The sequence below is a fragment of the Vespa crabro genome, chromosome 15, assembly GCF_910589235.1.
Source record: "Vespa crabro chromosome 15, iyVesCrab1.2, whole genome shotgun sequence".
Lineage (NCBI taxonomy): Eukaryota > Metazoa > Arthropoda > Insecta > Hymenoptera > Vespidae > Vespa > Vespa crabro.
The window spans coordinates 707,484-733,703 of record NC_060969.1 but is presented as its reverse complement, the minus strand read 5'-3'; the positions used below and the strand labels follow the sequence as shown (position 1 = coordinate 733,703).

General features: G+C 30.8%; 2 protein-coding genes across 7 annotated transcripts in view; both read left to right on the top strand.

Moving 5' to 3' along the window:
• Nucleotides 1-2,872: 2,872 nt before the first annotated feature.
• LOC124429612 (cyclin-dependent kinase 8) lies at nt 2,873-6,120 on the top strand. 3 transcript variants are annotated; one of them, XM_046975119.1, is made up of 11 exons: nt 2,873-3,320; nt 3,867-3,969; nt 4,095-4,205; nt 4,282-4,422; nt 4,508-4,697; nt 4,774-4,888; nt 4,965-5,063; nt 5,169-5,241; nt 5,358-5,455; nt 5,574-5,679; nt 5,754-6,120. In XM_046975119.1, the coding sequence occupies exons 1-11, from the start codon at nt 3,190-3,192 to the stop codon at nt 5,949-5,951; spliced, it is 1,365 nt and encodes a 454-aa protein (XP_046831075.1). In that variant the 5' UTR covers nt 2,873-3,189; the 3' UTR covers nt 5,952-6,120. The 3 variants fall into 3 exon arrangements, with proteins under 3 accessions (XP_046831075.1, XP_046831074.1, XP_046831076.1); XM_046975118.1 differs by having other exon boundaries at nt 2,885-3,320; nt 5,751-6,120; XM_046975120.1 differs by lacking the exons at nt 2,873-3,320; nt 3,867-3,969 and having other exon boundaries at nt 4,302-4,422; nt 5,751-6,120.
• Nucleotides 6,121-6,244: 124 nt separating this feature from the next.
• LOC124429608 overlaps nt 6,245-26,220 on the top strand; it is a 26,081-nt gene continuing 6,105 nt past the window's right edge. For 3 of the 4 annotated variants that reach the window (XM_046975104.1, XM_046975102.1, XM_046975100.1), the window contains exons 1-16: nt 6,245-6,603; nt 14,415-14,508; nt 14,650-14,765; nt 16,048-16,207; nt 16,582-16,615; nt 22,047-22,188; nt 22,752-22,931; nt 23,384-23,764; nt 24,290-24,481; nt 24,574-24,635; nt 24,723-24,911; nt 25,030-25,201; nt 25,288-25,395; nt 25,514-25,584; nt 25,672-25,798; nt 25,922-26,174. In XM_046975104.1, coding sequence (XP_046831060.1) covers nt 14,442-14,508; nt 14,650-14,765; nt 16,048-16,207; nt 16,582-16,615; nt 22,047-22,188; nt 22,752-22,931; nt 23,384-23,764; nt 24,290-24,481; nt 24,574-24,635; nt 24,723-24,911; nt 25,030-25,201; nt 25,288-25,395; nt 25,514-25,584; nt 25,672-25,798; nt 25,922-26,174 — 2,254 coding nt within the window. In that variant the 5' untranslated portion in view covers nt 6,245-6,603; nt 14,415-14,441. Of the gene's footprint in view, nt 6,604-7,765; nt 7,885-14,414; nt 14,509-14,649; nt 14,766-16,047; nt 16,208-16,581; nt 16,616-22,046; nt 22,189-22,751; nt 22,932-23,383; nt 23,765-24,289; nt 24,482-24,573; nt 24,636-24,722; nt 24,912-25,029; nt 25,202-25,287; nt 25,396-25,513; nt 25,585-25,671; nt 25,799-25,921; nt 26,175-26,220 lie in introns of all 4 variants that reach the window. The other variant, XM_046975101.1, reaches the window with a different exon arrangement.

The following is a 26,220-nucleotide window of genomic DNA, read 5'->3' as shown; positions in this document are numbered from 1 at the left end:
TTTTGTAGAATTTCTATAGAAATAATAAAACACTAAATGTTGTATATGTAAAAGTTTAATATGCTCTGCAATAAAACTTAAAAGGATAGGAATATAACACCATAATAACTTTAACAATTAATTATATTAATTCCGAAAAATATATTTGAACGTCGGTCGGTGTGCAGGTCAACGAAGATGGATTTGTCTCTTCTATTTTTCTTTCTGGCTTTAAATAGAAAATCAATCTGTACAAGAATGAGTACGAGAAACATTTCAAAAGGAATAGAAAAAAAAGAATGTGAAAGAAGAAATTTCGAGAAAAAAAGTTCGATCTTTGTATCATGTCATATCTAATTCCCGTTGTTATCGTCAGCGAGACCAAGTATTTAAAAAAGAAAAAAAAAAAGAAAACCGAAACGAAATACTAACAACGCGATTTAAGCGAAGTATATAAGTAATCCATAAGGATCCATCGAAAATTTGACAAATGCTGATTAATGCTTTCCTCGGAGAAAATGCGTAGATTAAAAAAAGGAAAAGAAAAGAAAAGAAAAAAAAAAGAAAAAAAAAGAAAAAAAAATAAGAAAAAAAGGACAACATTTTGATGCATACTTCTAACGATAAGCATCGTAGTTAGTATATTAAATCGCTTATATAATCGTAGTGTTCCTTAATTTCCTTCTGACAGATTTCTTTGGTTGAACATTTTGTCCGATATCGATAACGTGACATTAAAAATAGATACCCACGTAAATACAATATATTCGTCTTATACTTTTTAAAATAAAACAAATCACGAATCAAAATTGATCTTGACGACCGAATGTTCTTCCTCGAGAAAAAGAAAAGAAAAAAAAGAAAAACAAAATAAGTAAACCTTCTCGACACTTCGCGTATTTTTCGGACACATACGTAAATACAACATATTCGTCTTATACTTTTCAAAGTAAAACGAATTACGAATAAGAATTGATCTCGACGACCGAATGTTCTTCCTCGAGAAAAAAGAAAAGAAAAGAAAAAAAAAAACAAAATAAGTAAACCTTCTCGACACTTCGCGTATTTTTCGACACACACGTAAATACAACATATTCGTCTTATACTTTTCAAAGTAAAACGAATTACGAATAAGAATTGATCTCGACGAACGAAATGTTCTTCTTCGAGAAAAAGAAAAGAAAAGAAAGAAAAGAAAAAAAAAAACAGAACAAGAAAACCTTGTCGACACTACGCGGGCGGATTAGTTTATAGAAACTTAGATTAAATCGACTTCCTCGAAGAGAAAGGAATATGTATGTAAGTACGAATCGCATAATCATCGCGAATTGACATCGTGTTTGTTATTATGTAGTTAAGCAATGTTGTATCGTTGTAGAAGAATATACCATCCATTCAAGTGGTTGTTGCATAATACAACTTTTTTTTCTTTATTTCGTTCGAATTATTAAACCTTACGAAAGTAAGTCGCGTTAATGTTGTATATTTAAATCGACTTCAAGAAACAAGAAACGTTTGTTGAAAAATGCCATACGTCTATCGTCGACGATTGAGAGTCTGACGATATTGTTGACAGATCTTTTTTATTTTTTTCTTATTATTATTTATTTATTTATTATTTTTTATTTATTTATTTATTTTCTTTTTATATGATCGAACTCAGTATCAATTGATTTTGAGATACTGAAAATCATCGAGACGGATCGAGAATTATCAAAGATGTCTTTTGTAAATATTCTCAACTTATTATCGATCTGATATTTTGATGATCGAATGAATACCTGTTAAAGCCAAAGTTATCTTCTCGTTTTGCTAATAAAATTGTTAATCCATATAAATAATGACAACATTTTGTGCGACGACTTTAGATTAAAGAAGAAATATAATTTATGTCGCATAAGATGTCAATTTCTCTGCCTACACGTGTTCGATCCATGGATAAACTTTGCCATGTTGCTCGTTTGGTCCACCGCCATTTATGATTTTCTTCTAAGAACAACGACATATCTGTGATCCGTATTAAAAAAAAAAAGAAAAAAAAAGAAGAAAAAAAATAAAGAAACAAAGAAAAGGGGAAAAATAAAAAAACAAATGAGAACTACAAGGGGTAGTATATATTATATCATGAAAGGTATCTAATGTTAATATATTTACATATAATGATATATTAAAAATATAGACATTCGATTTCATTCAGAAAATAATATCTTTGGGGATCTTAGATTCACCTAAAACTTTTACTCGAATATCGAATATTTTCACTAATAACAAATTCTATTAATGTCAAACGACTAATTACTACTAAACTTTATTAGTATTGCTAAAACGTACATATGTACATAAATATAACCGTTTTATCGACGGTTTACGATCTTTATTGTCAGTTCCAGTTGATATCGTTCCAATGTATCTCTACGATCTCTACTATTGAATTAATAATCAATTGTGTATTACTAGTTATGTCTATATGTCCTTTTAACAGATCTTATTCTTGGCGGCTGGATTGTGTAAAAAAAAATGTTATCGATTGTGCACTATGTTATAAAAGGACAATAAAAGATATTAAAACGATGATTTTTTAAAATCTTTTCCTTTGAAATAAATTTAATTGTTTTTTTTTTTATGGAGTGCTATACTTTTTTATATTAGGATTTTAATAATTTTATCATTTAAAAGAAATTTATAATATCAGCGGTTTACAACGATTTCTCTCTCTCTCTCTCTCTCTCTATATATATATATATATATATGTATATATATCCTATTTCTGATATAAAAATACAAGTCATTAAAGTATTAAATTTATCATTGTATTTCAACGGAAGTAATAATGCATATATTGACTATTTAAAATGCAAACGATTTTTTTTTATATTAAATTAACAGAAAAAATTTGTATAAATGTAAAGGAATAGTAATATTTTCAAATTTTACTTTTGTATTTACCGCGCAATGAACTATCAGACATGTGACACAACCTCTACGCAAGCGCCAAAATTTTCCTGCGTTGGCATCACGAATTATAAGTTCATATAGTGACAGCAAAGTAGTGAATAGTAGCGTGTTACAATGCAACGTTGAGTGGATCAGATTTGAGATATGTATTTTCTGCTCTGCGCAAAATATTTCTGATTTCGTACGAGTTTACGGGTGCAGACGCAAGTTAAAGATGTTAGCTTATAGTTGATAATTAGTCTGATAGTATTAACCATGATGGATTACGAATTTAAAATGAAAGCACAGAAGGATCGGACTAAAGTCGAGGACCTTTTTGAATTTGAAGGATGTAAGGTTGGAAGAGGTACATACGGGCACGTCTATAAAGCTCGTAGAAAAGAGGGGTTAGTGTTCTAACCTAACCTAATCTTTCTTCGTAAAACATCATATTATTTTTAATACATTTCATCCTTTCTTATGAAATAAAATGATTTATTTATGATAATAAATCTCTTGGATGTAAACATTAGTAAACAATTTATGTAAAAGCGACTTCAAATTTTCCTTTACCTTGTTCTTTCAAAATGGCTATTTCATGATTGTGCATTCTTTTGTATTCAAAGTTAATTCTTCATTGACATTGATACTTCTTTAAAGGACATTTTCAATATATTTAGCTTTATGATATGTTTATAAAAGTATATGTGAAAACTATCTTACAAGCTGTAGAAATATATGCATTTCATTGTGTAAAATATTTTGAGATGTATCAAATATTTTAACTATAATTTGGAAAAAAAAGATTAATCTTATACCTTCTGTACGTATATTACTCTTAAGCATGTACAGAGATGATTTAAACTAATCAATTATTTTTTATCAAGTTACATAATCAACTTACTAATTCTGAATCAATTATTTATAATTTAACATTACTATGCCAAAAATAGTGTACCCGATAGTGAATTAAAATCTCGACCTGACACTAAAGATTTTGGCCTGAAACAAATAGAAGGCACAGGTCTATCTATGTCTGCATGTCGGGAAATTGCTGTAAGTATATTTTATTAGTTTCTTTTATTTTGCTGTAAGTATATGTTTTAGTTGAATTAATTTAGTAATATTTGGTAAATATAAAAGCAACTATTCTTTTACTTTTTTTTTTCTTTTTTTTACAGTTACTCAGGGAATTAAAGCATGTCAATGTCATTACACTCATACGCGTTTTTTTGTCACATAATGACCGCAAAGTGTGGTTACTCTTTGATTTCGCAGAACATGATCTTTGGGTATGTGTTTTCTAGTTTTATAAATTTTAATCATTAATAAATTTGAGTATATACTTTAAGAATGATTTATTTGCAGCATATTATTAAATTTAATAGGGCAGCAAAGGCAAATAAAAAACCAGTAATGGTACCAAAAAGTATGGTTAAATCCTTATTATATCAAATTTTAGATGGCATTCATTATTTACATTCCAACTGGGTTCTTCATAGAGATTTGGTAAATATTATTTAAATCAATAAGATTTTCCTGTAAATTGTATTTTAATTATCAGCCATATAATATATATATATTTTTTTTTCAGAAACCAGCGAATATTTTAGTAATGGGAGAAGGAAATGAAAGAGGACGTGTCAAAATTGCAGACATGGGCTTTGCTAGATTATTTAATGCTCCTTTAAAACCATTAGCAGATTTAGATCCTGTTGTAGTAACATTCTGGTATAGGGCACCAGAATTACTGTTAGGTGCTAGACATTATACAAAAGCTATAGGTATGTTTGGATACTTTTTAAGTTAGTTTTAAATTCGATAATATTGATTAGTATTAAATAATTTGTAATATTACAGATATATGGGCTATTGGTTGTATATTCGCGGAGCTGTTAACCTGTGAACCTATCTTTCATTGTAGGCAAGAAGATATTAAAACAAGTAATCCATACCATCATGACCAATTAGATAGGTTAGCTATATCTTGTTATGATAAATAATCATTTCGACACAAATACAATATTGATGTTTTGTATATTATTTTATAGGATATTTAATGTTATGGGGTTTCCATTAGAGAAAGATTGGGAAGATATTAAAAAGATGCCAGAGCATCCAACGTTACTGAAAGATTTTAAAAGATCTAAGTATGTATTTGATTGCAAAAAAGATTTATGATAATTTAAACATACAATCAACGTTTACTTTTGTTGTAAACAGATGTTAATAGGAAGTTTTCATCCCATTTTTAGCTATGCGAATTGTTCATTAACAAAGTATATGGATCGACATAAAATCAAACCCGATAGCAAGGCATTTAACCTGGTATGAATACAATTTATATATTTCAAATTTATATATCAAAAGATCATCGATACATAAATATCAGTTAATCATTAATATATAAGAATTTTATGATATTAATTTCATTAAACTTCTAGTTACAAAAGTTGCTAATGATGGATCCAAACAAACGAATCACGTCCGAGCATTCTATGCAGGATGCATACTTTCAAGAGGAGCCACTGCCAACTCAGGAGTATTATTCATTTTTTCTCTTTTTTTCGTTTTTTTTTTTTATTTTTTTTCTTTTTCTTTTTTTCTGTTGCTATTATAACAATAAAAATATATCTTACCTAAGATCTTTGATATTGTAGTATATTCGCGGGATGTCCTATTCCGTATCCAAAGAGAGAATTCCTTACGGACGATGACACAGAGGAAAAGACTGAAAATAAAGCAAGGCAGAATCAACAGCAAACGGTAATCATATTCTAAAATAACATCTCTTCGAAAGTTTCCGACTACTATAAATAATTATATTACAAACGTAGCAGCAACAAAATCAACAGCAGCAAGGAAATGGCGATCACAATCACGGACAGAATGCAAAACGTGTGAGGCTAAACGGACCCCATGGGGCTCCAGAATTTCATCAACATCAGAGTCATGCTATGACCCATCAGCAACCACCCGCAATGGTATATTCAACCGCCCAACCAACTCAGCCATCGAATATTCATCAACGTTTCTAATTTCTCTATGAGAAAGAAAGAAAGAAAGAAAGAAACAAACAAACAAAAACAAAACAAAGTAATTAACTAAATATCAGTAAATAGAGTCGCATAAAAAATTGGAAAGAAAATCGTTGATTGACTGTATATTCCCAACAATATTACAATACACAATTTTATTTATATATAATCCCTACGTGTACGTTGTTCTTACAGTCCTAACAGTTTTGATTTTAGATTTAGAAAAAAAAAAAAAAGAAGAAAATAAGAGAAAATAAAAAACAAATCGCTAATAGAATAAAAAAAAAGAGAAGAAAAGAAATCGATGACAATATTAAAAAGAAAAAAAAAAATTAAAACAAACGAATGATAATTTCAAGGGAAAATAATGTGAATTAACGCCGAGTGTTCGAAGAGAAATGGAAAAGGGACTTAAGCGGACCCGCCAAAAGAGGAAATGGTGGGGAGATATTAGAGATAGTTAAAGGCGCATGCGCGAGAGATCGGTCCGCCGCTCGATCTCGCGGCGGCACTTTGCGCGCTCCTGAAACGCAGTTTCCGCGAAACGTTCCTGGCGGAAAAAGTGTAAGTGTTGTGTGCGCGAATATCGACATCGGGATGTCAGTCTCGATAGTCGACACGTTCTCCCGACGACGAGCGAAGAAAAAAGAAGGTGAGAGGAAAGAATGAAAAAAAAAATAAAAAAAAAAAAAAAATAAAAAAAAAAATACATAAATAAAAAAGAAAGAAAAAAGAGGAAACTAAACAAAAGAAAAAAAAAACCAAGGGATCACTCGAAATCTTTTTTTCTTCTCTGTTAGTTCTTATCGAACTTTCAACGTTTCTTTTCTCGTTCATGATAGTATGCTTAAGCTGACTTCGCGTATCGTACAGGTGCCCACCCACGGAGCACCTGCTGATCTCTTCTCACGCTTTGCGATTCGATTGTAGGATATTTGCAAGAAATGAGAAGACACATCTTAAGTGTATAATCTTAAAAAATCTTGATTTTTATCATGAAAAGAAAAAAAGAATTTTTTTTTCTCGTTTTTCATTTTTGTTACGATAAACACATCGTGATGATCCACTTTGGGAATAATTATCTTTTGGGTAGGCTTGTTTGTAAAAAAAGTTTTTATAATAAAAATGAAGAAGAAAAAAAAAAGAATAAAGTAATATATACATTTAAACGAACTCGATTAACTCTCTCGTCGCAAGGAAGTAAGGATTAATTGAAAATTCCATAAAAACACCTGTTCATGATCTAGAAATTTCATGATAGAGACTTGTCGACAGGGAAAAATCTATCATTAATTGTATAGATTCATTCGAAAGGATTTGCATCAGTCTTAAATGCCTTTACTTACTTACCTCCGGGCGACACTTGAATATGCGACGAGTCTGAGTCAACGAGCATCGCAAAGTTGTATTAAAGTGATTCGCCTGTTATTTACGTTTGATCCTATGCTCTAAGAGAGACTATAATATTATCGTTATTACGTGGGTACGAGTATAAACTTATAAACGTTATCTAAAGGTAACATCGTCAAATTGTTCAACGATAAATTACTTTAACTTTTATCTTTCATCTTCTTTTTCCTTTTTTTGTTTTTTTGTCCTTTTTTCTTTTTATTTTCAATGGGAAACATATCGAATGAATTTTGCCTGAAACAAAAGTTTGTGGTTTTTTTTTTGGACGATTCCATCGGCTTTTTTTTCTTTCTTCTTTTTCTTCTTTCCCTATCTTTCGTATACAATTATGAATCTTATTTTCTTTTTTTCTTTTTTTCTTCCCCCTCCCTTCCTTTTCGTATACAATTTTCGTTCCTTGTCAGAAGTATGATCCGCGTGTGCTCGAAGAGTACTCGGTGTCATAGATACAAGTAAAAGTGAAGGGGGGACGATCCTGACCACTATCCACATCCAGTCGGGGCCATGACCACGTTGCGACAAGGTAACCGCGACCGGGTCGCATTGGTGCAGAATGAATCAAAACATCGATCTGACTCGAGTGAGCCCTGTGAGCCTCGTTAAAATCGGAAGAGGAGGAGGAGCGCAAGTGCGTCCCAGTATGAAAAAGGAAAAGTTCGGGGGAACAATTTTTTCAATTATTCTTCTTTCTTTTTTCTCTTCTTTTTCTTTCTTTCATAACTTATAATAGAACGGATTAAAGATTACTTCAATGACGAACAATCGAAATTTTTTCAACGAATTATATTTCAAAAAAATAAAAAAAATGAAAGGAAAAGAAATCGTTCCTTTGTTGAGAAAAAAACTTTCGTTTCTTATAAAAAAAAAAGAAATAAATTAAAAAAAAAAAATAAAGAAAAAAATCAAAAAAAAGAAAAAGAAGAAGAAGAAAACCGTAACCATGAGTCTAATAATAGCAGTCGGGCAATACAAAATTGGAAAGTCATGATTTTGGCTCATTTAAGGACACCCCGTAAATGTTAAAGAGAGGTGAGCCAACAGAGGCTACTAGAACATTAATGGCCTTCTTGCCGCCCCTGGTTGCTGCTTCCCGATATAGAAGCGTATTATTCACCGTTCGAGAGCGACGAATCCCCATATTAGTTCGAGCTCACATGGATTGTCTATCTATCCACTATTCCCATATTTCCATCCTATAGAATAATTCGTATTTCGTTCGCTTCCTTCTTCTTCTTATCTCCATTCGTCGTCGTTGGATTGAAACTTTATGGAAAATCACAAAACGGTAGTTCCTTTTTCGTTTATTTCATGGTATCCCTAATAAGGATATATGTTCCTTCTTCCTGAAACGTTTAAAAAAAAAAAAAAAGAAAAAAGAAAAAAAGAAAAAGATACATGGATATATATACACGTATCTATACAGAATGTACATAACATGAATGTACCTATATCAAGAAAGTAAGCATAACTATCGCACACATAACAGAAAAACATACATACATACATATGTATATATATATATATATATATACATATGAGAAGAGCACAGTTGTAAGTTTATGTTAAGATGTAATAATGAGTCTTTTCTCTCTCTCTCTCTCTCTCTCTCTCTCTCTCTTTCTCTCTTATTTAACTATATACAATTTTCATGGAATTGAATATTCTGCGAAACTACGACGATGATGATTCAGAGCTTCGATCGATCGATCTGTTCCAGCTTCTTGGCGCCATGTCTATAAAAAAAAAAAAAAAAAAAAAAGGAAAAAAAGAAAGACAGAGAAAAACAGAGAGAGAGAGAGAGAGAGAGAGAGAGAGAGAGAGAGAGAGAGAGAGAGAGAGAGATAGAGAAAGAGAAAGATCATCTGTTCTGAATACGAAATAGTCGAGGTGACAGAGAAACAGCCGAAAACCCTTTTGTCGTACGAGTGAAAGACGTGGGAAGGCAAGAAGTCCGCGAGAGAAGGAGTCCGACTATTCGTTCATGGCGAGAAAGAGAAAATGAAAGAGAGAGAGAGAGAAAGAGAGAGAGAGAGAAAGAGAGAGAGAGAGCGAGAGAGAACGAGATGGTGCTCTCGGGAATGCTCCAAGAGACAGAGAGAAGAGAGACGAGGTCAACAAGGTGCCCGATATGGTATCCTACGTTGGCCACGCGAATGTACGAGAGAGAAAGATATATATATATATATATATATATATATATATATATATATACATAAAGAGAGAGAGAGAGAAAAAGAGATAGAAAGAGAGCTCGTTCAATGCGAACCCTCAGCGTATGTACTTACACGTATGGCATGTTCGCTTGTTGCGCCTGCCTGTTTGCTTCCTACGATTAGTAATTCGTTCTGTCTAATACAGTCAAATACAATTTCGTACGATCCTAACAGTTAGAGAAAGAGAGAGAGAGAGAGAGAGAGAGAGAGAGAGAACTAACTGTTTCTTTATCATTCTTTTTTCTTTGGGACGATCTAGAGTCGAGAGCCAATTATAAATCTATCAATTCGTTCTATGTCATTTATCATTTGTAAGTTTGTTTGTTTTATTTTTTGTTCGTTTGATTTTCGTTCGTTCGTTCGTTTATTTTTATTGTTTGTTTGTCGATTTTTTTTGTTTTGTCTTGTTCTGGTTTTCTTTTTTCTTTCATTTTATTTGTTTTTTTTTTAATCGAGACATCTTATTCTGTTTATAATTTTACTTGTAGTTATTTTTTTTTATCATGATCTTGTCAACGCGTCAATCGGAATGTTTTATAAATGAAATTATCTCTTCGTTTTTGTAATTTAGAAATAATATTTATTTATGTTTCTTGTATCATTAATATTAACAATTTCCTTCTCTCTCATCTTAATGGAAACTTTTAAATTCCTCTTCGATAAAATGATTCGTCCTTGAGAATAAAAAAGTCATTGCGAGAACTCGTCGTCGAGGAACTCCGAAGGAAGCAAGAAAAAAAGAGAGAGAGAGAGAGAAACAGAAAAAGAAGAGACCAAATTATTATAAATTTATATTACAATAAACATCCCTGCGAAATAAATAATATATTATTTATATTTGTTAATTATAATAATAGATAATGGCGACTATTATTGGTATAATAGTTAATAACAATAACGAAAATAACAACAACAATAATAAGAAGAAGAAATTATTATTATTATTATTGTTACCATCATCGTCATCATCATCATCATCATCATAAGAAATTTATCCGAAAGATAATCTTACTTACTAATCGTTAGATAGAGAAAAAAGATTAAAATGGTTCCATTCGTTTTTATTTCCTTTCATCTTGGCCTTCCTAAGATGGTCACACTCCGCATGAGCTACGTAACATTGTCGCCGTTGTCGTTGTCGTTGTTGTCGGTCGAAGCTCGGTAGGAACGAAATAACAGGAAGCTCCTGAGGAATTGCCAGTGTACTTGGAAGAGAAAATGAGAGAAATAGAGAGAGAAAGAAAGAAAGAGAGAGAGAGAGAGAGAGAGAGAACAAAGTATGAATCAGACAAACGATCGTTACTATTCGCGTCCGGTGCAAGATAACGATTTAGATATCTCTGACGTTTGGTGTCGTTTACCTCTCTGAAGTATAAGACACGAACGTACAGCATCCGGCCTACTCGGTCCAGGTTTACTCGTGAAATTGTAAATGAATTGGTCGAAATCAAATGAGAGAATTTCTCTTTCTCTCTTGGATCGTTAGATTTACTCGTAAAATCGTAAATGAATTGATCGAAATCAAACGAGAGAGTTTCTCTCTCTCTCTCTCTCTTTTGCATCAACAGGCTTACTAGTGAAATCGTAAATAAATCGATTGAAATCAAACGAGAGTTTCGTCTCTCTCTCTCTCTCTCTCTCTCTCTCTCTCTCTTTCTCTCTCTCCCCCTCTTTCTTTCTCTTTTGCATCTCGCGGTCCTTAATATCGAAGAAATCTATTTTTAAACATGACTAGAGGTATGTGCACGCGTTCAGTGACGCAATCCTATGGTCTTTTCTCAGAGAGACTTCCCTTCCTACCATTCTTTCCCTGTTGGTTTCTTGCCCTTACTGATGCCTTCTCTTTCTCTCCCACTCTCTTCTTCGTTATCTCCTCTCTTTCACTCTGTCTTTCTCTGTCTCTTTCTCTTTCTCTCTTTCTGTCTCATTGTTTCTTTATTTACTCTTTATCATTCTTACGAAGCGTCAAATTTTTGAAAAGCACCAAAATATTCGAATAAAAGATCCTCGAGACGATTGTCCGTCCCATAAATGGAAACGATTTAATTTGACGTAAGGATTTTTAAGAAAATTATTTTATTTCAATGCTGATATGAGACAACGATCATAAAATATTATACATCTCGCGTTATATATCTCCGTTCTTTTTTCCGTTTTTTTTTCCTTTTTCATTTTCTACAAAACGATTTCAATTCGAATTCGATAAGAGATATCTTCTTTACTTTATTGGTCGATCGATGTTCTGGGGAATGAGGTGGGGAAAGGAAATAATTATGAAAAAAAAAGAATTAGAAGGAAAGAAAAAGAAAAAAAGAAAAAAACAGAAAAAAAAATAGCAAAAGAAAAAAAGTGCGAGAAGACAAAAAACGGAAGATTTGAATTTCAGTCGGGACGATAACGTAGGCAGAGACTACTTAAGAAGAAGACATCTCTTCTTCGTAAATACGTATATATATATATGTACATACATACGACCTCGATTTTAGATGATGTTTCCTACGCCCCTGCAGATTACATGCGAGTAAGCGAGTGTACGTAATACGTTTCCTTCTTGCGCGAATCCACCCGCGTTAAGCGGCTACATATACATACATACACGTGACACTTGCATGCACACGTGCTTCTACTCCATTCTCGTACGTTTTTTATTTGTATGTATGTATGTGCGTTACGCATATTATACGTATATATGTATGCATGTGTATATATGTATGTATGTATGTGTTAATGCTTATACATTCTCTGTATAGACATATATATGTTTGTATGTATGCATGTGTGTTGTGTATGTGTATATTAGTCCAACCTAGACCTCAACTCCACTCTCCGATCTTACTGGTTTCTCTCTCTCTCTCTTTCTTTCTTTCTTTTACGGCGATACGACGTTTTATGAGAAGCTCCTTGTTCGCTTATCCCCCTTAAAAATCATTTATACATTTCGCACAACGCACAAAAGCCTTATTGCTCGAAGGCACGATTTTGTTTCGTTTATCTATATCTACATACATATTTATTTATTTACTCCGTATATATATATATATATTTATATAAATACACATAGATATTTATTTATTACATATTTACGTATATACAATCACATATATCTAAGTATATAATATATATATATATATATACATATATATATATATATATATATAAATATTTATCTATATCTATAGTATACTATATATTATATATATTATATATATATATAAGTTTGTACTATATATAAAATATAGTCATGTACATAAAAGTATATATTTATTTACGTAAATATTATACATAGATACATGAATACACGGATAGATAGTTCGATCTCTTTTTTTTTTTCTTCATAAATTATTATCGATCTCTTATTAATATTTATACTAACGCTATGTGTATTTCTCGATTAGGATCATTGTTGTCAGGATAATTTATCGCTTATGGAAGAATAGATAGATAAAAGAATATGGATACGTAGAAAAATAGGAATTTCAAATGGTAAATGGATATATGTACCAATGCATATATACATAGATATAATATTTGTTCGACGAAAATGGCCATCGACACGGAAATTCCTTTGAACGAATCAACTTTTCTCTCTCTCTCTCTCTCTTTCTTTCTCTCTCGCTCTCTTTTTATTTTAAAGAGTTTTGGAGTGGCAAACACACTCCAGCTAAGGCTTTCCATGACCAATGTTATGAATCATAGTGCAAGTCGCCGTCTAAAAATGGCACGAGAGCAATGAGGTGCTTGGAAAAATACGTTTTATGCGTACAATCGAGAGCTCGATTTCTGGTTCGCCTCGAGGACGAATCCTCGAGATTCACTATGGCCTTTCGACTTATTTTACACTTCGAATCCGTCCATGAGCACGTGGACAGTACTTGAGTATATGTGTATGTATACGTGTACGTGTACGTTTATGCGTTGTCCGAAAGATTATTTAATGGAGATGTTAAAAACGAAAAAAAAAATAAAAAAAAAGGAAATAAAAGAATACGTGAAAATATAGTGAGAGATGCCATTTACTTTACCGACCATTGACGTGTATATTTTTAATTGGCGATTTAATTGTCGGCAGAATGTTAATGACCAATTAAGCGATATCGTCGACCCCACGTTCGCCAGAATTTTATTAGAATATTAATGGTCTCTCCGGAACATCGACCTTTATTGCCGTGTAATATCTTCCGATCGTTCGAACAACCATAGTCGGGAAGACCTTTTGAAGCGACCTCGTAAATCATCTCTTATAATAAAGGACCATTTCATCTACTTCGTTGTGAAATATTTTGTTATATTATGGGAATTCTCCTTTTTAACTTATATATATATTTTTTTTTTATTTATATTTTGATTTATATTTTGATTTTATTTTGATTTTGTCTTAATATAAATCATTATATTTGTCTTAATATAAATCACCCACGTATCCGTATAAAGCATTTAAAATAATATTTATTAATACATTTGTTCATAAAATATTTCTTAATATATTTTTATTATTATATTTATTATATTTATTATAACAACGTGATAATAAAGTGACAATAATCAAACGCGTATAATATTTATTATAATTTTGATATAATATTTAAAATATTATATATATACATATCTCATATATCATAAAATATATTATTATTATTAATTATATAAATATATTATATAAAAATATTAATAATCTTATTATACGTACATACTTCGTTTTATGTATTTATTTACGAAAAAAGAAAAGAAAAAAAAAAGAGAGAAGAGAAAAAAAACAAAAACAAATCAAAATATTTCACACTTATGTTAATTCTCGTTGAATAATTTTTTTTTCTTTTTTTCTTTTTTTCTTTTTGTTTAGATTAGGAACACTCTTCTAAGAGTCAACATGGATTCGCACGTGGGCCTCGACTATATCGTGGACAATCCTGACTATTGCGTAAAACTTGCTTCGGGTAATTCCTCTTCACGTTTCTTCTCTCATGTTACTACATCCTCTCGCATTTTCGAAATACTTGACGAAGGATCGATAATCATATACCTACATACATACATAGATGCATACATAGATATACTTACATACGTCGCAATTTCAGCATTGGACACGGCCTGTACTTCGGTTAAGAAACAAGTCGTTGAATTACTCTCGGCGCTCTGCGTTTATAGTCAAGATGGTAGGCAGCGTGCTATCGATACGCTTCACACGTATCAGGTAAATCATACCTACTACAATATTATTATCTCGTTCTATTAGTTCGTTCGAGCTTATTTAACGAATATAAAAAAATAATTAATATTCTTAATCGTTTATCTCTATTACATGACTTTTAATACATTAGAAAATAATTGATCGTTAAGTTTAAATAAATTAAAAATTTTTCAATGATAAACGATTTAATTTGAATAAAACATTATTGTCGTTTGCCTGCTTCATAGTCAGAACAGAGTCTACGTGATGATTATATTTAAGAAAAGAGAAAACGACAAAGAGATGTCCTCTACATTACTAGAAAATTTCGCTCGTGAATTATGCCTCGTAAACGGTAACGTTTCGAGCATTGAGATGCAAACGTGTATACGTCTACTGTTTGCTAAGAGACGCGTGCTGAGTTTATGTTAGATAAAAGTCATCGGTTCAAGGTCTTCTACATTGAAGGAAAAACGACACTGATTTATTTATTTATTCGTTCGTCGATTCATCAGAATAATTATTATTATTATTATTATTATTATTATTATTATTATTATTATTATTATTATTATTATTATTATTATTATTATTATTATTATTATTATTATTATTACTTTGATGAAATATTCGGTAGGTTTAAAATTATATGTAGTTTTATTACGACTTATATAGTAACTTTACTCGTAATTTAATACGAGTATAATAAAGTATTTTTTATTTATTGATAACTACATTTTTATTTCTAAACATTTTATACTTATTTATATAAATATTTATGATTATCGAATTACGAAGTATTAAATTGATCCATAAATAATTATTATTTATTTTAATAAATTTCTTATAATAAGTTTTATTATAATAAATTTCTTAGTTAAAATCTTACCCCAATTTATAAATATTAAGCATTTATTAAGAATCGAACGATAATATTATAATTATATTTCGATAATCATAAATATTTATAAATAAGTAAGGTCCGTTTTAATGAAGTTTTTGCTTATAACTGCATTTACATTTATAAATAACTTTAACGTTTATACATCAAATCAGAAATATTTTATAATTCAATAATCATAGATATTCATAAATAAATTTCATTTTATTAGAAAAAAAAAAGAAAAAAAAAGAACAAGTTTACGTCATTTATAATAGATTTAGGCACTTATTTTTGAATCGAATAGTATAAAAGATAAATATAAAATATAAAAATAATAAAATAAAAATAAAATGATATAAGAAAGAAAATCGTATTAACGAATTTTTTTTTTTTTTTTTTCTTTCTTTAATCAATTTCACATAGGAACGTAAAGGAGAACGTTATCGATTGCGAGTCGTGATCGACGAACTGCAGAAAGCAACGGCTGAGGATTACCAGACAGTATTACTGGCATTTATCAACTGTTTGGTTATTTCAACGCCGGTATTGAAAGATCGCATACGGATCCGCAACGAGTTTATCGGTGAGCGAAGCAAAATAACCTTAATTAGTTTATTTAATGACAAATAATCGATAAAATATCTAGATATATTAATAACGAAGTTTTGTGAAAATATTTTAATTATGCGACAAATTAAAATAATCGATTACGAAGGAAAAAAAAAGTTCGATAAAAATTAAGAAGAAGAACAAGATAGATATTAATAACAAAATTTATAAAACGTATATGAAAAAATTTATAAAAAAAAATTTTATTGAATGTTTATGAAAGGTTTTATTTTTTTTTTCGTTTTTTTTTTGTTTAATTTTTTATTCGATTATTTAAAAACAACTCCTTCCATAATTAATCGATTCACAAGAATTATTTAAGAAGGTTAATGGTATGCAACGTTCCAGGCCTTAAGCTACTCCCAATTCTGAACGAGTTGCGGTGAGTACACGCTTCTTCGACGACCTGGATTCATGGTATTAACTGATTAACACTTTAACATTGTGGGATAATAAATAATAATGAGTGTTACGAAAGGGCGCTTTATTGTACCTACACCTTTTATACTTACACATTTAACGCAACGTTAATTCGCTAAGCTCCTCATCGGATTAATAATCGATTTGTTAGAGTGAGGAAAATCGAACGTAAACGAGTGAAAAAGGAATGCTCGATTAACCCAATGATTTTCAAATAACATATCTCGTTAAAATTTTATAATACGAGTGGACCGTCTAATGTAACAATTTTAAATGACATAAATAATTTCAACTTTTATATTTATTTTTTTTTCCTTGATTTAATACATTTATCTCTTACATTATTATTTTATTATTTCAATTTAATTTGATAAATTAATTTATTATTGAATTATTTTATTATCTAAATTTTGACTTGTAAATTTAATAATTATATGAATTTAGCTTGATATTTTTTATTTTAATTTATGAAATATATAATATATAAATATAATTGAAAATTTCAAACGAAATTTATCATATCTATATCGTGCGAAGGAAATATAAGAAAAAAAAAAAAAAAAATTAATAGAAAGTTCTTCATTAATTTCGAATGAAAAAGATTTTCAATTTATCACGTTACACGGTTTACTTTGTAAAACTGTTTGTTTTCCTTTCTCGTTTCATTTAAACGAGAAAAAAAAATGAACTTTTAATAATTTTAAAAGCGCTGCATCAATGAAAGAGCACGTTTTGGATAATGCATGTGCACTAATTCAAATAATCCAACAATTAATAAACTTAATTCGAGGAAGTGCTCGTTGTCAATTGGCTTCGATAGCAATCATCATTGTTTCTAAAGGAACAAGAAATCTAATAATTCCGAGACAATGATCGTTCGTAATAATAACAATCAAAGAGAAAGAATTTTTCATTCTCACACATACATATACATATATAAATACGCACAAACATTCAACATCCTTGCTTTCATATTTTTACAAATGCTTTGGTATTATAAAATCCTAAAGATTTTAAACGATTCATATTATCTCAAAGAAAATTTTATCTTGACTGATAGATAGATAATATATTATAAGTTGTCAGAAACGACGAGACTGTATTTCTTCTTAAAATTTATATCATCGTAGTTTTCTAAAAAAAAAGAGAAAGAAAAAAAAACACAACAAAGAGAAATTCCTCTTTGTCAAACTTTTCACGCTTGTTTAACGTTTAAGCTAATTACAATTAGATTATATATAAATATCATCAGAAGATCGATATTATCGATTAATATATATTTATATAATATAATATAATATAATATATTATGTTATATTATATTAATATAATATTTTTGTTAACGAACGACTAGTATCGTTTTTAAAAATATTAAATTTCATCGATGTAATCGCAAAAGAAAAGATTTACATATGTCAACATTTTCACGTTAATGTTAAAGTTAATGTTTGAATTAGAATTATAAATACTAGAATATTATTGATATTAGAAATTAGAAAGGAAGGAGAGAGAGAGAGAGAGAGAGAGAGAGAAACGATAAAGAATGAACGAACAAACGAATCGTGGCGCCAACGTTCAAGAAATAGAATAGAATATGTAGTCATGACGTTTCTCCCTCTCTCCCTCTCCCTCTCTCTCTCTCCCTCTCTCTTTCTCTTTCTCTCTCTCTCTCCCTTTTTCCCTTTCTCTCTTCACATTCTCAGCAAACGACAAGAAATGGAGAGGGAGAAAGTAGAAAGAGGGAGGACGAAGAAAAGGAGAGGAAAATGAAAGGGTCGAGAGTAAGGGTAGAAGAGAGATAGATTGATAGAGCAAGTGAGAAAGTGAAAGAGATAGAGAGAGAGAGAGAGAGAGAAGAAAGCCCGAATTAACTCTCCGAGCTCCTGGCATGGCATGGTGCACCTGCGACTGCATCTTCTGTTGCACTGGAGCGAGGGCTACGTTAAGTTGAGAGGATCGCGGAGGATCGCGTCTAATATTCACGCGTTTTGAAGAAGGAGGAAGAGGAACAAGTGAAAGAACGAAAAAAACTTTACGATAGATCAACCCGTTCTCTTCTCTTTTTCTTTATATCTTCCTTTTTATTCGTTTTCTTTCTTTATGTAAATTCGAAGATTTAAACTTTTTTCTTTTTTAATTGGTGCTCTTCGTATCCTCGTCTTCTTCGTTTCTTCTTCTTCTTCTTCCGTAGATCCTTCGACACGATCTATCAACGAATTTCGATAAACGGTAAGGAAGAATAATCGACATTCGAAGAGTTCAAAAAAAAAAAGGGAATTGTGTCATTTTAATTGTGAAGATTTAAAAATAAGGAAGGATAATAAATAACGTGGGATAATAATAATGAAATTATTGAAATTTTCGAAGGAAGAAATTCTGGTTGTTGTTTGTTCTCCTTCTTTTTCTTTCTTCTTTTTTTTTCCTTTTTTCTTTTTTCTCTTTTTTTTTTTTTTTTTTTTTTTTTTATTAGATACTAACGTATATCGTATGGCGACGTGAGTGCATCGCGATTGGGATAATATCTATTAATCGATTATTACAGTGTATTTGTTTTTAAACAGTGTCAGTGTATCCTACGAAAAGTATGTGGCTATGATGCGTCGTCATCTTGAAATGATTCAATTCGAACAGAATTAAATATATATAATATACAGTTAAAGGGACAAACAACGAATGGAAAATTAATTGGGTCTTGTGAAGCGGAATGGGGAAGGATAGGAGGAGGAAGGGGCGCGAGGAGAGGAAGAAAAAGAAGAAGAAAAGAATTGTGATTGGGCGACGAAAAGAAACAACAACAAAAAAAACAAAGAAAAGGGAGGGGGAAAAAGCAAGAAAAAGAAATAAAAAGAAAAAGAAAGAAGCAAAAGGATGAAAGAAAAGAAGTGCATCGTTTGTCTAAGAAAGAATTTTTCGAACGACAAGAGCATCACGATGAAAATGGGCTTCTGGATCCTTTTACTGATCCGTATAGTGTGTTAGCATTCCGTACAGTGACTCATGGTCGCACTCGGCGTACTGTTCTCTCTTTATGTTTTATTCGCTTGGTAAGATCGATGGCGGATTTGGACTGGCATGGGTATTTTCGTACACTCTCCTCCGTCTAGAACGTTCTGGAAATTTCTTCTACCGTTCTGGACAATATGTCCTGTCGCGTCTTCCCATGATATTCTTTTCTCATTTTTTTCTTTCTTTTCTTTTTTCCTTTAATTCCTTTTTCCCCCTCCCCCCTCCCCCTTTCTTCTTCTCATCCTCTTTTTGTTTTCTTCCTCTTCTTCTTTTTTCTTTTCTTCCTCTTCTTCTTCTTCCTCTTCTTCTTCTTTTTGACCCCACTTTTTCTTGCCTTTCCTTTTCGAATAAATTTCCATCCCTCGAGGGTAGCGCGAACGCGCGCCGAGCCTTTCGTGCCTATCCGCGACGAGGAAAACTATTTCCGTGCACTCCACGACGGCATAGATATTCTCGTAGCTCTTGGAACTTTCCAACGAAAATTCATATATATGGCGGACCAGTTCGTTAGACAAAACGTCAAACGCTCGTAAATAAAATGATCATTATGATCGATAATATGTTTCATGATTGGACTCGATTGAAATTTGGCGCTGAAGTACGTTTGAATGATTAAAAAAAAAAGAAAAAAAAAAAGAAAGAAAAAGAAAGAAAAAGAGGAAGAAGAAAACAATCGACGAATTCGATCCTTCTCCATATTTAAATATTCCCGCTCTCACGAATTAGTTGAACCAATTGACGATATATGTATAATAATTTGTTTGAATATTTAAACGAGTTTTTTATTTGAAATGAAAATTCATTGATTTTTCTTGTTTTTAATTATCATATTTTACAATTGACAATTCGTTATTTGTCGTATTCAAAAATGTTAATTTAATTCTATTAATGTGATAACAAATGTGTCTGACGACACGACTATAATGATTGTTATTGCGATACAATCCAATATATTTTTCTTATACCAGTTCGATTCAAATTTCGCGCTAAATATTTGACGTCCAATACGAAAACGCCCATCGATAAACTCTTCGACTCTTTCACATTCAAATATTCCATAGCTCATTGCGGATTAGCTTTCATCTGACGTCACATTTATTTAAACATTCGAACAAGTTTCCCGTCATACCAAACCCCGTTTTTTGAATTTACTTTATTATGTCATTTTGTCGTAACCGTTGAAACAACGTGAGCATAAAACGACTAAAATGATTATTACAATAATTAGCGATATAAGAATTGTCCGTTTTAAGTATTAATTATTATAACAATAATTTTTTTTTCTTTTTTTTTCAATGATAGCGATTACAATCATAATAATTAAATGATAATAATTTTATATAATTATTTAAATTATAATGCACATTATTACGATTAAAATGATTAACATAATTAATTAAATGATTAATATCTATTTATAGTTTATTGGATAGATACATTGATTGAAATTTATCGTCAATGATGTTCTTCGAAGTTCGAATATTTACGTTCTATTGTGTTTACCTTTCATTTAACGAGACTACTAGTTTAAAATTTAAAACAAGTTCCTAATCTATTTCTAATCTTACTTTGGTTCTTTTTCTTTTTTTTTTCTTCTTCTTTTCACCTCGTAAAAGACGTATCGTGAAATTGTAGTTATTGTTAAGAACCATCATAGCGTGAATCACGAACTTTCCTGCGTTTTCACTTTTCCCCACGTTACGCGCGAAAACTCTCATCGCAATTCGATTCAATTCTCTTCTATTCGTTTCGATAAAAACTTTTTCTCAAGGCTTTTTGTATTCAAAGAGATTTAAAAGAGTATATGTATATATAGTTACTCGATGTTAGATAGATGGTGTATTGTGACGGGGTAAGAGACGTGGTAAAGTTTAAACGTCATGACAAACACGTAACCGACACTCCCACTACGTAAAGGAAGAAACGAATAACGGGCCGAATGCTTTTCGAACGGAAGCGCCATTGTTTCGACTCGCGCGTCTCTCATTAGACACCTTACACACGGCGAATAATATTGTATAGTAAAGAAAATCAATCGAGATTTCTTTCCTTCGTTTTGTTCCTTTATATTTCTTTCTTTTTTTTTTTTATTCTCATTCCTTTATTATCTTCATTCTCAAAAGACAAAAAGGGAAGGTAGGGAAGGATCTACGAATCTTTTTTTTTTCTCGAGCGTGGGAGAGGACGAACAAAAAGATAAAAGAAAAAAGGAAAAAAGGAAAAAGAAAAGTGACAGTGACTTCTCTTCGTCGTAGGAAATTTCGAATTTCTAAAGAAAGCCACACGAGTTCCAAAGCACACGTCCCTTTAGTCGGAAATAGCGCGAGCGACGAAATGTAAAGGCTTAAAATGTTCACGGATCAGGAAGATGACGATTGTTCTTATAGGAAAAGCCACGCTCCGGATCTCAGAGTGCAATTGGATGTTTTCGACGATCAACGCGAGAGCGACGAAGTATTATCGAACAACGGACCACCGGAAATCGATTTGTCCTCCCACGTTGATGTATTTTATGCTATTCTTGGACAGGTTAGTGATATTTATTATCAATTATTTTCGTTTCGTTTGTAAATTTATATACTTGGATGGTATCTTTCGAATTTAATGAATTTTTTCTCTCTTTTCCTTTTCCTTAAAGTAATAAAAATTGAATATTTTCTTTTAGCGATATGGGAAGATATGAAAAGTAAAAACAAAAAAAAATAGAAAAGACATTGCATTTTATTATATTATTAAAATATTTAATTTATTATTATTATATATTTAATAATTTATATATAACAAATATTTGCATATGTATTAATAATAATATATTAATGTACTCGACAAGTTTCAATAAAAATATAATAGAATCAATGTTAAAAGTATCACGGTATATAACGAATAGTAATGTGAAAAAATTCTTGAATAATAAACTGAATGAATCAATTAAATATCAATTAAAATGATTGATATTATTAATAATTAAATTAAATCATATTTTATTAGTTAATTAAAACGATTAATTAAATATTAATAAAAAGAAAGAATATTTATTAATAATGAAATAAAGTACAAAGAAAAGTTTTGATAAAACGCAGAACACTTTTTAGATCGCAGACACCCCACAGGAAATACCATTCTTAAGCATCCTTCAGCATCTGTTGCGACTGGATCCGAAAGATGCTGCGAGTGATCTAGCGTGGGACACAGCAGAGACATTGGTCCATCGTGCAACGTTATTGGAAAGTCGAGAGGACGCTACAAAATTACTGAGATCGCCTAGTCTTCAAGTCAGTATAAATTGTTAAAATCTTTATTAAGACGCGTTTCTTGAGACGTTCGTTTTTTTCTTGTCTTTTTCTTTTTTTTTTTTTTTCTTTTACTTTTAATTTTTCGATTTCTATCCATGCCGCATATCTGTTCTTTTCGAACTTTCGCCGATTGCACAATTGGACTTTGTCGTCGCTAAAATAACGCGTGATTTTGTTACGTCAGAAAAGATGGGCCAGAAATTTCGCGATGATGTCCATCGAGAATTGTCAATACCGTTTCGTAAGTTCATAATTATTGCAATTTTATGATTCAGGCTCACGAGCGACCGATTAAAACGATTTGATTAAAGTCGGAACGACAGAATAATTATCGAACAAATTAAATTTAAATTGACGTAGCGATTGACGAGACGTTTTATTAATTATGCAAGATGTAGAATATCTTTAAACATATTAATACTATTCTACAGACGAATAATCTATGCTGTCATTGCCGAGGAAACGATCAGACGTGCGGTACGTCTCGAAAAGCGTCACTTCCGGTGAGCAATACGACTGCACCAACGTTGACATCAGCAACGAATACGTCAGTAACAACTCCGCCTAATCCACCCCCTAGCAGTGGTCTTGTATTGCCACCACCTCCTCCCCCACCACTCTTTATTATTCCGACTAACTCGAATGCTCCAATGGAACCACCTTTGCCACCGCCGTTGCACGTGCCACAGGTTACTCGTGCTCCTACTCCTGAAGTACCCAACAATCATGCGAGATTACTTCCTCAACAGGAGACACCAACTCCTAAGACTAAAATGAAAACCATCAATTGGAACAAGATTCCTAATCATAAGGTAAATATATTTTTTTCCATATCTCTAAATATCTCGTTAAAAAGTAGATTATATTTTAAAAAATTTTTTTTTTAATTTTTTTTTATTTCTTTATTTATTTATTCTTTTTTTCCTGAAATTCTCTCACCCAGAAGAAAGAAGGTATTCGAATATCAGTGTTTATCACCATTGAGGAATATTTCATTAATATTAAAATTCTTATTATTAGGAAATATTTCGATAGGTAAATAATTAATTCAAAGGAATTTTTAATATTTTATAAAACAACAACAATGATAACAAATAACAATAGTATAACAGTAATATTATAATATTGAATTGCATCAATAATAAGATTGGAATTTTCAATAGAAAATATTAAGGTTCTTTGTTTGAATATTAAATATTAAAAATTCCGATGTTATTTTCGAGATTATTGACTAATTCAATATTTGAATATTGAAATTTCTCACCGTAGAAATAAATTTGAATATTTGAAATTCTCGCTAGATCAAATACAACGTATAATTATTTATTGATCGACAGGTGATTGGCAAGCGAAATATATGGTCGTTAGTTGCTAACGAACATCAAAATCTTCCAAATGCTGATTTAGATTGGGCTGAAATGGAAGGTTTATTCTGTCAACAAGTACCACCGATGATGCCACCGGTAACTTGTTCTTCGACGTACGGAACAGGCATGGACGCTGAGAAACGTCGACGAGAACCAACTGAGGTAAAATGATTTCTAGAGGATCAGTCGATTAATATCTCCGATCTTATTTATTTATTTATTGTTTATTTTTTTTTCTTTTTTTTTCTTTTTAGATTGCCCTGCTCGATGGAAAAAGAAGTCTGAATGTCAATATATTTCTTAAACAATTTCGAAGGTAAATAATAATTTCAGTGGATAAAATCTTATTAATAACACAATCGTACTTACATATATCTCTATACGTTGTTTCTTTTTCTTTAAGTTCGAACGAAGATATAATTCAATTGATAAAAGATGGCGGACATGATGACATCGGCGCGGAAAAGTTACGCGGTCTGTTAAAGATACTACCGGAGGTTGATGAATTGGAAATGTTGAAAAATTTCGATGGTGACAAATCGAAGCTTGGAAACGCTGAAAAATTTTTTCTTCAACTTATTCAAGTACCTAAGTAAGATCTCGAGATAAAATCATTATAAGATTATATATCTACGTGTTCTTCGTGGAAATTAATTAATTTCTTTTGTATATTATTAGATGCAAATATATGTTATTTTTATTTTGATTAGTTACAAGTTACGAATCGAGTGTATGCTTTTGAAGGAAGAATTTGCTGCTAATATGAGTTATCTCGAACCGAGTATAAATTCAATGATTCTTGCTGGTGAGGATCTTATGACTAACAAACCGCTTCATGAGGTTCTTTATATGGTCTTAGTCGCTGGAAACTTTTTAAATTCGGTAAATTTTAATAATTTCTTATTAATCATTGTAATTTTATATCGTAATTTTATTTACAGAGATTGATGATGTTTATTTATATACAGGGTGGCTATGCAGGAAATGCAGCTGGAGTTAAATTGTCTTCTTTACAGAAATTAACCGAAATTCGTGCGAACAAACCGGGAATGAATTTAATACATTACGTAGCTTTGGTAAGATAATAAAAAACAGAAAAAAATTAATGATCGTTAATAATTTCGTTTACTTATCTTTTTTCACTGTTTCTTTCTTTTCTTTCTTTCCCTTTTTTTCTTTTTTTTTTCAAATCAGCAAGCTGAGAGAAAACGAAAAGATTTGCTGAATTTTGCTAAGGACATGAGTGCTTTGGAAGGAGCGACAAAGTAAATATCGTTAAACGATAAAAAAAATATATTATAAGAATGTCTTATTACTAACTCATATTGTTTTTTTCTTTTTTTAATTTTAAGAACGACGATCGAACAATTAAACAACGAGTTCAATACATTAGACACCAAAATAAAGAAAATCAAGAATCAAATTCAATTACCATCGACCGAAATAGATATTCAAGAACAGATGGCACAATTTCTACAAGTAAATTTACGTTAATATGTATATATATATATATATACATATATATACATTATATAAATATTATGGTATTCATTAATCCAAAAAATAATTAGATATGTTAATTTCGAATTATCAAATTTGCAGATGGCTGAACAAGAAATGGCACAATTGAAAAGAGACATAGAAGAGTTGGAAAACGTTCGACGAACATTGGCAGAATTTTTCTGCGAGGACATTAATGCCTTCAAAATAGAGGAATGTTTTAGGGTATTCCATCAGTTTTGTCAAAAATTTAATCAGGCTGTCGCGGAAAACGAAAGGCGAAGGATTCAAGAGGAACAGGTATTAGCGAGGCGAAAGCAACGTGAAGAACAATTAATGGCTAGGAAAAGATTACGTAAGTTATTTATCAAAAATTCGATTGTATTATTTATAATTGGATT